The following is a 15,659-nucleotide window of genomic DNA, read 5'->3' as shown; positions in this document are numbered from 1 at the left end:
TTAATCGGAATATACTAGCTTGAGAACTTTTTAAAAGATGATCTGGTATCCCAGCAAACAAATGGGTGAGAGGGATTTTTTTTTTTTGTATAGGGAAAAACTAAAATCAATGAAAGTTGTATCAAAAATGATGACGAGACTGGCGGACGGACATCGCTAAATTGACTCATTGTCATTGAGCTTAAAATAGAATCGAGCTAACCTAGATTGACTCAGAATTTCACCACCACCCTAATATATATACGCTGTGGGGTTTGATGCGTTGCAATACCATAAATGCTATGATGAAGGTATAAAAACAATACCTTTGAAAGTCTAATAAATAATTTATCATATTGCATATATGCAATGTTTCTACTGGTATAAAATTTGATATTGAGAGTAATAGAAGTGCAAGCATCGATAGATTTGTTTGCTGGGTTATTTTCCATTTGTGAAAATAAGCATCGTTTCCATATATATTTTTGTTGTTGTTTAACATTAACGCATAACACTTAAAATACGTTACACTAATTTAACTCAGACCTTAAGTAACCAGGATATGTTTATTTTTTCTTTTTCTCTTCCATGGCTTTTTCCTCACATCCTGCTCTCTTTCTAATGGCGAATGCAGCACAATGTAAACATCCTTTGGGTATGGAGTCTGGAGCCATTGCTGATTTTCAAATAAGCGCCAGTACAGCTCATGACATGGGCAATGTGGGACCACAACATGCCAGGTAAGTTGCACGATTGTCGTGTTTTGTTGCTGTCTTTTTTGTTTGTTTTTGTCTTCTTACATTGGCAAAGGATTAACGCTGGTATAGGATAGAGTATTTAACTCTCGGTAAATGCGTTAGAAATATGCAACACACTCAGTTAAGTAAATATTAATTTTTGCAAACTGCTTAATGGCATAACAAGGACACATGGGAGTGTTTTGCTAAACCCAAACAAATGTAAATGGAAATCTACTAAACCCGGAGACTTTTTATACGCTCCACCATAGTATGGGGGTATATTAACTTTGTTATTCCGTTTGTAACACATCGAAATATTGCTCTAAGACCCCATAAAGTATATACATTCTGGGTCGTGGTGAAATTCTAAGTCGATCTAAGCATTTCCGTCCGTCCGTCTGTTGAAATCACGCTAACTTCCAAACGAAACAAGATATCGACTTCAAACTTGGCACAAGTAGTTGTTATAGTATTGTAGGTCGGATGGTATTGGGTCATATCGTTCTACTTTTACGTATAGCCCCCATATAAACGGACCCAAGATTTGGCTTGCGGAGCCTATAAGAATAGCATATTTCATCCGATCTGGCTAAAATTTGGTACATGGTGTAAGTATATGGTCTCTAACAACCATGCAAAAATTGGTCCACATCGGTCCATAATTATATATAGCCCCCATATAAACCGATCCCCAAATTTGTCCTCCGGAGCCTCTTGGAGAAGCAAAATTCATCCGATTCGGTTGAAATTTGCAACGTGTTAGTATATGGCCGCTAATAACCATGCCAAAATTGGTCCATATAGGTCTATAGTTATATATAGCCGATCCCGAATCACACCAAAAATTGGTCCATATTGGTTCATAATCATGGTTGCCACTCGAGCCAAAAAAATCTACCAAAATTTTATTTCTATAGAAAATTTTGTCAAAATTTTATTTTATGGAAAATTTTGTCAAAATTTTATTCCTATAGAAAATTTTGTCAAAATTTTATTTCTATAGAAAATGTTGTCAAAATTTTATTCCTATAGAAAATTTTGTCAAAATTTTAATTCTATTGAAAATTTTGTCAAAATTTTAATTCTATTGAAAATTTTGTCAAAATTTTAATTCTATTGAAAATTTTGTCAAAATTTTAATTCTATTGAAAATTTTGTCAAAATTTTATTTCTATAGAAAAGTTTGTCAAAATTTTATTTCTATTGAAAATTTTGTCAAAATTTTATTTCTATAGAAAATTTTGTCAAAATTTTATTTCTATAGAAAATTTTGTCTAAATTTTATTTCTATAGAAAATTTTGAAAAATTGTATTCCTATAGAAAATTTTGTCAAATTTTATTTTTATAGAAAATTTGGTAACAATTTTATTTCTATAGAAAATTTGTCAAAATTTTATTTCTATAGAAAATTTTGACAAAATTTTATTTCTATAGAAAATTTTGACAAAATTTTATTTCTATAGAAAATTTTGTCCAAATTTTACTTCTATAGAAACTTTTATCAAAATTTTATTTCTATGGAAAATTTTGTCAAACTTAATTATATATTTAATCGGCTTTTTTGTAGTTTAATATATACCACATATGGACTACTTTGCAATTTAGAAGACGGTGTTAGGAAGTCTTAAGATACCTTGCCATCGGCATGTGATACCGCAACCCAAGTAATTCGATTGTGTATGAAAGTCTTCAGTAGAAGTTTCTACGCAATCCATGGTGGAGGGTACATAAGCTTCGGACTGGCCGAACTTACGGCCGTAAGCCATCGTGTTGCAACGGTTAGCATGCCCGCCTTGCATACACAAGTTCGTGGGTTCGATTTCTGCTTCGACCGAACACCAAAAAGTTTTTCAGCGGTGGATTATCCCACCTCAGTAATGCTGGTGACATTTCTGAGGGTTTCAAAACTTCTCTAAGTGGTTTCACTGCAATGTGGAACGCCGTTCGGACTCGGCTATAAAAAGGAGGTCCCTTGTCATTGAGCTTAACATGGAATCGGGCAGCACTCAGTGATAAGAGAGAAGTTCACCAATGTGGTATCACAATGGACTGAATAGTCTAAGTGAGCCTGATACATCGGAGTGCCACCTAACCTAACCTATCCTACGGCCGTATATACTTGTTTATTTTTATCCTTTTCTATGTTTTAAGATTTATTTATTTTTTTTTGATGTATCCACTTAGGTATCATGATTTATCTATGGTAGTGGAATGATTGTAGAAATCAAAGAGAAAATATGTGTATAGGGTACCTCATTTTTGACACCTGGTCGCGGAGGGGGACCTCCCCTTCGTCGGACTTTTTGAAAATTGGACCAAAGTTGACAGATTTGCTTGAAATTTGCATTGAAGTTTGGGGTTGGCATCTAGACAAAGATCCGCTACTTTTTGTTTCGATATTTGGGGCGGAGGGGGGCCTCCCCTTTGGTCGACTTTTTTTTTAAGTGCAGTGAAAAACTAAAATTCTCTAAATTATCTGAGATTTACAGAGAACATGTTGTGAGGTTATGGAATTAATATGGGGTACCCGATGATTTCATATGTGGTTGGGGAGGGGGACCTCTCCCTGGCCCTACTTTTTGAAACTTGGAACAAAATTATGCGATTTGCTTGAAATTTTCATTGAATGTTGGGGTTGGCATCTAGACAAAAATCCCCTACATTATTTTTCGATATTTGGTCGGGGAGGGGAACCACCCCTTTGCCCGAATTTTTTTGTTTGAAAGTACAAACTCCCCCGACTGAAATTTTACGGAAAAAATGGGTTATGAAATTTATATCAGGTTCTCGATTTTTTAATAAAAATAAAAGGGCATAGGGAGATATCCGCTTCTCTTAAGTAAAGGGTGATTTGTTATGAGCTTGATAACTTTAAAAAAAAAAAAACGCATAAAATTTGCAAAATCTCATCGGTTCTTTATTTGAAACGTTAGATTGGTCCATGACATTTACTTTTTGAAGATAATTTCATTTAAATGTTGACCGCGGCTGCGTCTTAGGTGGTCCATTCGGAAAGTCCAATTTTGGGCAACTTTTTCGAGCATTTCGGCCGGAATAGCCCGAATTTCTTCGGAAATGTTGTCTTCCAAAGCTGGAATAGTTGCTGGCTTATTTCTGTAGACTTTAGACTTGACGTAGCCCCACAAAAAATAGTCTAAAGGCGTCAAATCGCATGATCTTGGTGGCCAACTTACCGGTCCATTTCTTGAGATGAATTGTTCTCCGAAGTTTTCCCTCAAAATGGCCATAGAATCGCGAGCTGTGTGGCATGTAGCGCCATCTTGTTGAAACCACATGTCAACCAAGTTCAGTTCTTCCATTTTTGGCAACAAAAAGTTTGTTAGCATCGAACGATAGCGATCGCCATTCACCGTAACGTTGCGTCCAACAGCATCTTTGAAAAAATACGGTCCAATGATTCCACCAGCGTACAAACCACACCAAACAGTGCATTTTTCGGGATGCATGGGCAGTTCTTGAACGGCTTCTGGTTGCTCTTCACTCCAAATGCGGCAATTTTGCTTATTTACGTAGCCATTCAACCAGAAATGAGCCTCATCGCTGAACAAAATTTGTCGATAAAAAAGCGGATTTTCTGCCAACTTTTCTAGGGCCCATTCACTGAAAATTCGACGTTGTGGCTCGTTAGTAAGTCTATTCATGATGAAATGTCAAAGCATACTGAGCATCTTTCCCTTTGACACCATGTCTGAAATCCCACGGGATCTGTCAAATACTAATGCATGAAAATCCTAACCTCAAAAGAATCACCCTTTACATACAGAGAAACAATTAAACTTTTACCGAGTTACTTGAAATTTACAGAGGACTGGGGAGAGGTTACGATATTAATAGTTGATACCTGATTTTGTGATATTTGGACGGAAGAGAGGCCGCCCTTTTAGGCTTATAATTTGCTTGACATTTTCTGGGACGTTTACAAAAGATACGCTACATCACTTTTCGATATTTAGTCGGGGAGGAGGCCCTCCTCTAAAACTGCAAAAAAAAAAAACAAAAATTCTTAATTTTTCTTGAAATTTACAAAGGCAGTGGAGGAAGGTTATGAACGAAGGGAAGTTTCAAGAATTTTCAGGTTAGGGGTGCTATTCACTACGGTGTTTGTCGATATTGTATCGGGGAAAGTGACGTCCCTTTAAAACAATAAGCAAAATTTAAACATCGCCGATCTACTTGAAATTTACAGGGAACGTGAGAGGAGGTGATTTAATTTATACATGATTTTTAAATTAGTATATGATTTTTCGATATCTGTTTGGGGAAGGGGAAAATTGAAACAAACCTTGTCGATTTACTTCGATAGAATTTATAGGGACCATTGAGTAGTTGCGAAATTAATATGGGGTACGTGATAGTCCGATATCAGGTCGGAGTGGAGCGATGGTGGGGGGAGGGTTTCCTTTTGTCCGTTTTTTTTTTCTTAAATTGAAAGTAGTGGGTTGTCCGTAAATGGGAACTGGGTACATAATTTTATGTTTTTGCATAGGCTTCTGCCAGACTTCTTTTTAGTAAAGAACTTAAATTTACATGAAATTGGCAGCCAACGTAGAGGGTGCATCATTTTCCAACATTTTAGCAAATGTTAATGTGGTACAAATTTTTACTATTTTTGCTTTTTCCGATTGATTGGATGGGAAACAGTAATTCTTTGTGTGTTATTATAATATAGTGCTTAATTTTTAGATATGTTGAGGAGAAGGATACCTTTCCTTGACAAACCACACTTAAAATTTTCTATAGAAAAAAATTCTCTAGAAATAAACTTAAAAAATGGTGACAAAATTTTATACAGAAATAACATTTTTGCAATAGTTTCTATACAAATAAAATTTTGACAAAATTTTTTATAGAAATAAAATTATATTTTTTATTAAAATAAAATTTTGACAAAATTTTCAATAGAAATAAAATGTTTAAAAAATTCTCTATAAAAATAAAATTTTAACAAAAGTTTGTTTAAAAACAAGTAAGTAAAGTCTAAAGTCGGGCGGGGCCGACTATATTATACCCTTCACCATTATGTACACCAAAATGTGTGTTACCATCTTAACTCCTTCATATTTGTTTGGAGTTATTATGAGGGTTTATATTCCCATATTCAAATATCTATATCTTAACCGATTTGAAGATATGTGGTCTATTGTGGGTTATGATATATTATTTGGCCAAGTCGGGCGATATTTCCACAAGTCGTAGCCTTATTTAAAACTCAACCATTCTGTGGAAAGTCTTGCATCAGAGACGAACATGGCTAGATCGAATCAGGGGCCCATCCCGAGCAATCGTCGTCTCTTTCTGGGTGTTGCAAATACACATATTCACTAACTTACAAAACCCTGTTCCACAATGTGGCGCAGGGTATAAAAAATGGCCCCAACATTCCGTATACATAAAAACACGACTACAGTGAATATGGAGTCAACCATCATAATGTATGGCAAACATACATTAACGAAATGTGACAGTTGGAATTATTTTTCATTATTATTATGAATTATTTTATGGCGTGTTTAAATGTTTTTTGATGTCATTTAAATGACACAAGTCCCCATCCATTTCCACTCCTCGAAACAAGAAAGCAAAGTACTGTCACTTCCATATATGTATTTATGTGACAGGTATGCATATGGGCCATTCCATAACATCCAAATGGTTTTTGCTACTTTAAGGGTCTATAAAAATGGTAAGGGAAGGTGAACTTCTACTGCAGTTGATTAAAATTTATAGCTAATTTGATTTGACAATGAATTAAATTTGATTATTCCAAATGTTTGGTTATAATTTAAGTTTGGCGACGCTTTTTTTGCCGGGTTACTATACCAGAAAAAATGCGTCGCCACAAAAGTAATAAAAATGTTCTTTTTGGATCCGGAAAAAGTGCAAAATTGACGCAGAAGCGATGAATTTAACATGGACTTGTCATACGACAGAAGTCCTCCATTTCAACAGCCGGTGCACTGAATTTGCATCACTTCTTTAGGTGTGATCCGAATTCAATGTTTTGGATGTAAATTAAAAAATTCTGTGATATTTTGTCAAATAAATAATTTTTATAATATATTATTATAATTTTTAATGGATTGTAACGCTTGTTTGAAACGTTTCACCTCATATATTTTCCAAAATTCACAATTTTTTCAGATTGGATTTAGCATTTTTTTGACAACATTTAAATATCATTTTATTAATTCTTAAACTTTTTTAACCAATTTGAAAAAAAAAAACTAAAATGACCCATTAAAAATATGAAAAAAGCATGTTATAAAAAATTTAATGAAAAGTGTAGTTAAAATAAAGAACTTTATTGGGAGTACGTCTTCTGGAAGTGCTTTTAAAGTTGTGCCTTTGGAAGAACTTACAAATTTTTTTGCTGGGATACCAAAGCACGAAGTGAACTACCCATGTAAGAAATATAGAAAATCTATTTAAAATCAATTTCAATTCGATTCTAACATTAGCATGGCGTAATTCAAAGCATTAGAAATTTTCTTTTTGGATTCGGAAGTAGTCAGAATTTTATTTCTAAAAAAATTGTGGCAATAGAAAATTGTCTATAGAAAATTTTGTCAAAATTTTACTTGTATAGAAAATTTTGCCAAAATTTTATTTCTATAAAAATGTTTGTCATAATAGAAAATTGTGTCAAAATGTTATTTCTATAGAAAATGTTGTCAAAATTTTATTTCTATAGGAAATTTTGGCAAAATTTTATTTCAATATAAAATTTTGACAAAATTTTATTTCTATAGAAAATTTTGTCAAAATTTTATTCCTGTAGAAAATTTTGCAAAAATTTTATTAATGTAGAAAATTTTGCAAAAATTTTATTTTTATAGGAAATTTTGGCAAAATTGTGTTTCTATGGAAAATTTTGTAAAAATTTTATTTTTTTTTTATTTCAGCTTAAAACCATACAAAAAATTTTGTCAAAATTTTATTAATGTAGAAAATTTTGCAAAAATTTTATTTTTATAGGAAATTTTGGCAAAATTTTATTTCTATGGAAAGTTTTGTAAAAATTTTGTTTCCATGGAAAATTTTGTCGATATTTTATTTCTATAGAAAATTTCGTCAAAATTTTATTTCTATAGAAAATTTTGTCAAAATTTTATTTCTAAAGTTGTTTTTTTTTTAATTTTATTTCTATAGAAAATATTGTCACAATTTTATTTCCGTAGAAATTTTTTTCACAATTTCATTTCTATTAAAAATTTTGTCAAAATTTTATTTCTAGAGAAAATTTTGTCTAAATTTTATTTCTTTAAAAATTTTGTCAACATTTTATTTCTATAGGAAATTTTGTCGAAATTTTATTTCTATAGAAAATTTTGTCAAAATGTTAGTTCTACAGAAAATTTTGTCAAAATTTTATTTCTATAGAAAATTTTGCCAAAATTTTATTTCTATAGAAAATTTTGCAAAATTTTTTTTCTATAGAAAATTGTGTCAAAATGTTATTTCTATAGAAGATTTTGTCAAAATTTTATTTCTATGGAAAATTTTGTAAAACCTTTTTTCGGAGGGTTCAAGTGTGGTTTTTGTTGGGTTTAATAAACTGCCTGAATTTATTCTGATAGTTGGTTGATAGTTTTGCTGCAAGTAGAGGATGCTGATGAGGAATGTGGTAATTCCGAAACGTGCGTCCATCCAACCATCTTGCAGTCTATAGGGCTTTGCCCAAATAAATTTGACAAACATTCTTTTCCTCTGTTGGTTAAGCTACACTTATAGTTTAGTCAATGTATGGTTTTAAGCTGCAATAAAAAACAACAACAAAATTTTATTTCTTTAAAAATTTTGTCAAAATTTTATTTCTTAGGAAATTTTGTCAAAATTTTATTTCTATAGAAAATTATGCCAAAATGTTATTTCTATAGAAAATTTTGTCAAAATTTTATTACTATAGAAAATTTTGTCAAGATTTTATTTCTTTAGAAAATTTTGTCAAAATTTTATTTCTACAGAAAATTTTGTCAAAATTTTATTTCTATAGAAAATTTTGCCAAAAATTTATTTCTATAGAAAATTTTGCAAAAAAATTTTTTTATAGAAAATTGTGTCAAAATGTTATTTCTATAGAAGATTTTGTCAAAATTTTATTTCTATAGGAAATGTTGGCCAAATTGTATTTCTATGGAAAATTTTGTCAAAATGTTATTTTTATGGAAAGTTTGTAAAAATTTTATTTCCATAGAAAATTTTGTCAATATATTATTTCTTTAGAAAATTTTGTCAACATTTTATTTCCATAGAAAATTTTCTCACAATTTTATTTCCGTAGAAATTTTTTTCACAATTTTATTTCCGTAGAATTTTTTTTTTAACAATTTTATTTCCGTACAAATTTTGTTCACAATTTTATTTCTACTGAAAACTTTGTCAAATTTTTTTTTTCTATAAGAAATTTTCTAAAATTGTATTTCTATAGAAAAATTTCTTAAAATTTGATTTCCCTAGAAAATTTTCAAAAAATTTTATTTCTCCAAAATTTTATTTCTACACAAAATTTTATTAAAATTTTATTTCTATAGAAATTTTTGTCAACTTTTTATTTTTATAGAAAACGTTGTTAAAGTTTTATTTCTTTTGTCAAAATTAGTTTTCTGTAGAAAGTTTTGTCAAAATTCTATTTCTGTGGAAAATTTTCTTACAATTTTATTTCTAAAGAAAATTTTCTAAAAATTTTATTTCTTTAGAATATTTCGTCAAAATTTTATTGCTTGAGAAAATGTTGTCAAAATTTGAAATCTATGGAAAATTTTATCTCAATAGAAAAGTTTGTCAAAATTTTATATCTATAGAAAATGTTGCCAAAATTGCATTTCTATAGAAAATTTTGTCACTATTTTATTCTATAGAATTTTTTTTTATTATTTCGATAGAAAATTTCGTTAAAAATTTATTTTTATAGAAAATTTTGTTAAAATTTTATTTCTATAGAAAATTTTGTCAAAATTTTATTTCTATAGAAAATTTTGTCAAAGTTTTATTTTTTTTTTATAAAGTTACCATATTAAACACTGCCCTACCAAATCCCCTTATTTTACAATTTACCGAATTCAACAAAATGTTGAGAACCCATCTTAATATCTTCACACATATTCTTTCTTACGGGAAAACATCAAGGCAATGTAATACGTACACTTTGACTTGTATATACTCGTATACATTATTTTTCATATATGTACATAAGTTCACCACATTTCCACATTTATTATATTATGTAGATACAAAATTTCCCTTCATACCTGTCTGAAGCGATGAACGCACAATAAACATAAATCATTACGAGTTACTTTTATTTGTATAGTCTGAAGAAAAAAAAAGGAAACAGAATTACAAACAGAATCATGTATTCACCTAAGAGAAATATGAAAGCAATTGGCTACTAAGTAGTTTGTGTTTTCAACTGAGATACATCTGCAGAATCTTAAAACTTCAGAAGACATAGTCTTGGTAGATATAAAGGATTTTCCAGTATTTTCAAGGAGACAACTTGAAGAAAACAAGGAAAACAAGGTGATTCGCTTGTACAAAAGTGGCGAGTTACCGAATATGGTCTTCTACGATGAGAAGCCATTCCAAATTGAGCAGTTTGTTAGTAAACAAAATGATCGGTCAGCTGACCACCAGAACTGAGGCACTAACGATCGTAATGATCGAGCCACTGCGATGGTCGCTCCGGTCGGTCGTATTCATCGACAGTGCAGAATTTTATCGGAAAAATATTCTAAAGTCAGTATTGTAGCCTCGGACAGACAAAAATGTTGGTCCCAGATTCGCACTCAGCATGTGTGAACCCAGAATGGTTTATATAGAGGAGGATCCTCGCTTCATACCACTCAATAGCCACTAAAATGTTCGTATCTCAATTACTTAGACTTTGGAGAGTAAAGTGGGCATTAAAATATAGCAAAGTGTCGACCATCTCAAGATTAAGCTTCATTGGGAAGAGACACAATACCGTAGAACCAGTTTTGTGCACTTTGTGTACGCCTTACCGGCCGTTTGAAGGCCATTATTTGTGCCGAAGGTAGTCATTTCGAACATATCTAAATTGATTCTAAAAGGTAACCAATTCGAGCAAAACTAAAGTGATTCCAAAATTTGATGTTATTTCCGACATTTATTGCTTTTGAACAACAAGATTAAAAAATATTTACTTTGTGGCATTATACTCTGGATATCACTCGGTGTATCGGCCCATGTTTCGACATAGCCTCGATACAGACTGATATCCTTAGTTACCTTTAAGTGGGCATGGAAGATGCCATTTTTAAACGATATGCTTGAAATTTAAAATCTAGAGGTATCATTTTACAAGGTAAATTGAAAGCAGGGCTGGGATATGACTCCGGGTAAGAATAGATAGGGGCCACGGATTTCTTTAGTTTAAATGAGGACCATACAATTCACATAATGCATTGCTGACGGAGTTCCGGGAAATTCCTCCCGCAAATCGAAATACCAAATTCCGTTAGATATTCCCCAAGCTGGGCATATAAACGAGAAATATTTTGCAAGTATTTTAGAGAGTCTGCTTTTGGATCCAAGCGGCTGTGGGTAACAATTTGGAGTATCTCCAGCCACACAGTTCCAGACACAAACTGCTGCAGACAATTGTTTGAACACATCCAGACTTCTAAGGGCTTAAGAGGAAGGCAAAAGGGAGTCTTCCATACCGTAAAGTCTTACAAACTCCATGGGTGAACGAGGAAATAATTCAGGCGATACCAAAACTTGAATAAATTGAAGTATACTTTTAGGATTACATCAAGATGTATAAACAGTGCATATATTAAGGCATATCGAGATTAAGGATTTCAAAGAAAGTATCCATCCATAACTGAACACCAGTAACTCCATTTCGAGAGTTATAGGATGGCTGCCATAAGACTTATAGATATGCGGAAAATGTGGAAATGCCTCTGTGGTGAACAAGTCATCCAGCAAGGCGATCTGAATGCAGAATTGAGATATAACTCCGTGTAAGAATTGGTACAAGACAAAGATTTCTTTATGGAGGACCATACAATCCCCACAATATAAGCAAGAAATCATTTCAAAGAGTTGGAGTATCCCGAACCACATTGGGAACAACTGTGTTTTGCTTTGGGATGTAGTTAATTTATGGAACACATCCTACTATGGCATAACCACAAAGCAAAGTCGCTTCTTTGATGCTCTAAAATCTGAGTGGACCCCAAAGATGAAGGAGGAAGTAATTCAGGCGATACCAAGTCAAAACTTTAAGTTTGCTTTTAGGCGTAGCTGAATATGTACAAACTGTGAAAGGAGGTCTGAATAAAGAACTGGGCTATAACTCCGGGTAAGAATAGGTAGAGGACGTAAACAGAACAGAATATAACACCTGGGTTTTGTTTTGGGGTTTAAACCATCTGCAGACAATTTATTGAGCAAATTCAAACTATTACTGCAATTTTCATGTATCTCCGTTAGACTTTAACTCCCAGTTAACAGAAAGTAAAATCGAAATATCTTCTCTCCGGTTAAAAAATTTTTAGCAGTTAAGTTCCTAACTGGCATATAGAATATATAGGCAAGCTAACAGATATGTACATTGTACGGTTTAAAAGTTCGTTAGCTAACGTAGCACTAATGGAGCTTCATAAAAATGGGAGTTAGTTGCATAGACAGAAGTCAAAGGCACCTCTTCTATGCTCCAAATTCTGCCAGAACCCTAAGGGGGAAAGAAGAAATAATCTAGGCGATACCAAATTAAAACATCACTAAATTGAAGTATGCTTTTAGGCGTAGCTCAAGATGTACAATTGTTTGATCACATCAGGACTACTAAAGGGTTTAAACAGAAGGCAAAAGCGAATCTTTTCTATGCCGTAAAATCTTCCAAACCACATGGGTGAACGAGGAAGTAATTCAGAGGATATCATACCAAAACTTGAATAAATTGCAGTATACTTTTAGGAGTACCTTAAGATATATATAAACAGTGCATATATTTAGGCATATCGATATTAAGGATTTCACAGAAAGTATGAATGAAAATGTGTAATTAACTTCATTATCCATATCTCAGTCAACATAAGATCCATGGAAGCTGCTAGAAACACAGTAAATGTGGAAATACCTCAGTGGTGAAAAAACTATTCTGGCATAAGTAGAGAACAAAGGCGCGTCTTTTAGGCTCTAAAATCTGTTTGGATCGCAAGGGTGAAGAAGGAAGTAACTCAGGCGATACCAAGCCAAAACTTCAAAAAAATTAGGTATACTTTTAGGCGTATCTCAAGATGTACAAACAGTGCAAGACGATCTGTATAAAGAAATGGGACAGAACTCCGGGTAGAATATGTAGAGGACGTAAATGAGGACCATACAATTCCCTCAAGATGTAAGCAAGAAAGGTTTTGCAAGCATTTCAAAGTGTTGCGGTGCCTCGAACCACGTAGGGAACAACTGTGTTTTGCTATGCTGAATATTGTTTATGTCGATCAAGAGCGCATAAGGGGCACTAAATATCATTAAATTTTATTTTGACATAGCCCCCATAGAGTAATGATCGATTTCGATTGATATCATCCAGAGTATATATGTGCAGAATGTAGGTCTCGAATTGGAAAGAAATTTGAAATTCACTCCAGTAATAAAACAAAAAAATTCTCTACAATTCTGACAGTCCATTACGAGGATATGTTACCATTTGACAGTCCATTACTAGGATATGTTATCAAAGAAAATTATTGCCTGCATTCCATGATGTTCGGCATTAAAAATTACGCCCAGAAGAACTTTTGACGTATAACTAAAAAGTTTTATTTTCTTCATTGGCTATGGTAACCCTGTTCCTTCACTTACTTTCTTTACTTTCTGAGATATAGTAAACATTCCACTAAGGAACCCACAAAAGTATTAAAATCCTTGAATTCCATTATTCCAATCACATACTGAGCTTCCATTTATATTTTCAAGAACTTTCAATCATATTTTTTTTCATAGCCTTCAAAAGCATTTCGCCCATTTCCATTTAACTTCCATTTGTATGTTGCCAAAAATGGACTTTTCATGTTAGCCTTCACTTGGCCAATGTCATTTTCATTATTAATAATGTCAACAAGCATGATTAAGCAAAGGAGTATACAAGGCCTTGTTCGTATATACTACTCAACCTACAGAAATAGCCAAATTAAAAAGATTGTAAGCAAAAACTAATAACAATAATAATAATTCGAAATAAGCAATCATGCTTAAGCATTAAAACTTATAACATGGATAAAAACTAAGAACCGGCAATCATAATTGAAGTATACTTTAAGGCTAATAGCAATTATTCAGAAGCTACCCACTTCTTGACCTCATACAAAAATTTTTCGGTAATTTCTGTGAAATGCTTAAAGTCCTAGTAGCATGGCAAAAACAAATTAAAGTCCATAAACTGCTTGGCATGCCTTGAAGAAATTGCTGCAGAACCACTTAGAATTTCCAGCTTGCATAATAAAATTAACCCAAAAGAAAAACCTTTTTTTTTTGTGTCCTGTTGTGGTACTTTATCATTTTTATTAGTCCTAAATCTCCTCTAATATTGTTTATGTGCTCTTTGTTGTGGGCCAAAAATACACAAAAATTGCCGAGTTTACAGAAATGAATAACGAAACTCTAGATTTTTATTTTTTTTTTGTTGGGTTTCTCTCATCGTTGACATAGTCAGCAATTCACCCAACAACAGCTTTTCCAAGATATTTTACTATCGTTGAAGGTCAAGCGTAGAAACAAATATGTTTGTGTAGGTTCTTATTCGTTTTAGCTTTATGGATGATATTTTCCGATTTGAGTAAATCTTTAGATTGCCAATCAAGAGCGTTTTTTGTTTTTGTGAAATTTTGTGATTTCAGGTCATTCATATTCCGAGAACTTGAAGTATTTCGATATGGTTCATGCTCATAAAACCAAAACTTGAATAAATTGAAGCATACTTCATAGGCATATCTCAAGATGTACAAACAGTGCATATTTTTAGGCTAACGAATATCGAAATTAAGGATTAAAAAAAATGTAATGGACATTTTTTAATTGACTTCATTATCCAAGACTCTATGGAGTTCTATTTGGAAAAACAAAGGATGATGGCCAGGAGTCTGATAAAAACAGAATTTTTGTAAAGTAAACTGAATGCAGAGCTGGGATGTGACTCCTAGTAATAACAGGTAGAGAACACCGATTTTTTTTCTGTTAATGAGGACCATACGATTTAAATAATGCATTCCGAGAAATTTCTCCCAAAGCTATAGCCTGCATAATATGCATTCCTGTAGATAGAAATCCCGAATTCCGTTAGATATTCCCCATGCATATGATTGAGAAAAGTTTTGCAAGAAGTCTTATTCCAACGGCTGTGGGTAACTATTTGGAGTATCTCGAACCACACAGTTTGAGACCCAAACTTCTGTAGGCAACGAGCACATCCAGTCTACTAATGACTTAAGCAGAACGAAAAATTGAGTTCTCCATGTCGCAAAATCTTATAAACCCAAAGGTTGAAAGAAGAAGTTACTCAGGTGATAGCAAATAAAAACTTTCATAAATTGAAGTATACTTTTAGGAGTATCTCAATATGTATAAACATTGCATATATTTATGCATATACATATTTGAAGATTTCAAAGAAACTATGAATGAACATTTGTAATTAACTTCATTTCCCAAGACTCTGTAAACATCAGTAGCTCGATTTAGAGAACCATAGAATTACTGACATGTAGCTGATAGAAACACAGTAAATGTGAAAATACCTCAAAGGTAAAAAAAATCATCCTGCAAGGCGATCTGAATGAAGAACTGGGATTTAACTCCGTTTAAGAATAGGTAGGTTAGGTGGCAGCCCGATGTATCAGGCGCACTTAGACTATTCAGTCCATTGTGATACCACATTGGTGAAATTCTCT

The 15,659-nt window shown here is 32.5% G+C and overlaps 1 protein-coding gene across 1 annotated transcript in view; it reads left to right on the top strand.

Moving 5' to 3' along the window:
* Positions 1–567: 567 nt before the first annotated feature.
* Positions 568–15,659, top strand: part of Ddr (discoidin domain-containing receptor 2) — an 817,465-nt gene continuing 802,373 nt past the window's right edge. Inside the window, 1 exon segment of the mRNA XM_075294255.1 lies at positions 568–719. Within this exon segment, the coding sequence (XP_075150370.1) occupies positions 568–719 (152 nt within the window).

The sequence above is a fragment of the Haematobia irritans genome, chromosome 2, assembly GCF_050003625.1.
Source record: "Haematobia irritans isolate KBUSLIRL chromosome 2, ASM5000362v1, whole genome shotgun sequence".
Classification (NCBI taxonomy): domain Eukaryota; kingdom Metazoa; phylum Arthropoda; class Insecta; order Diptera; family Muscidae; genus Haematobia; species Haematobia irritans.
Note: the sequence above shows the minus strand (reverse complement) of the source record. Positions and strands in the feature narration are given on the sequence as shown.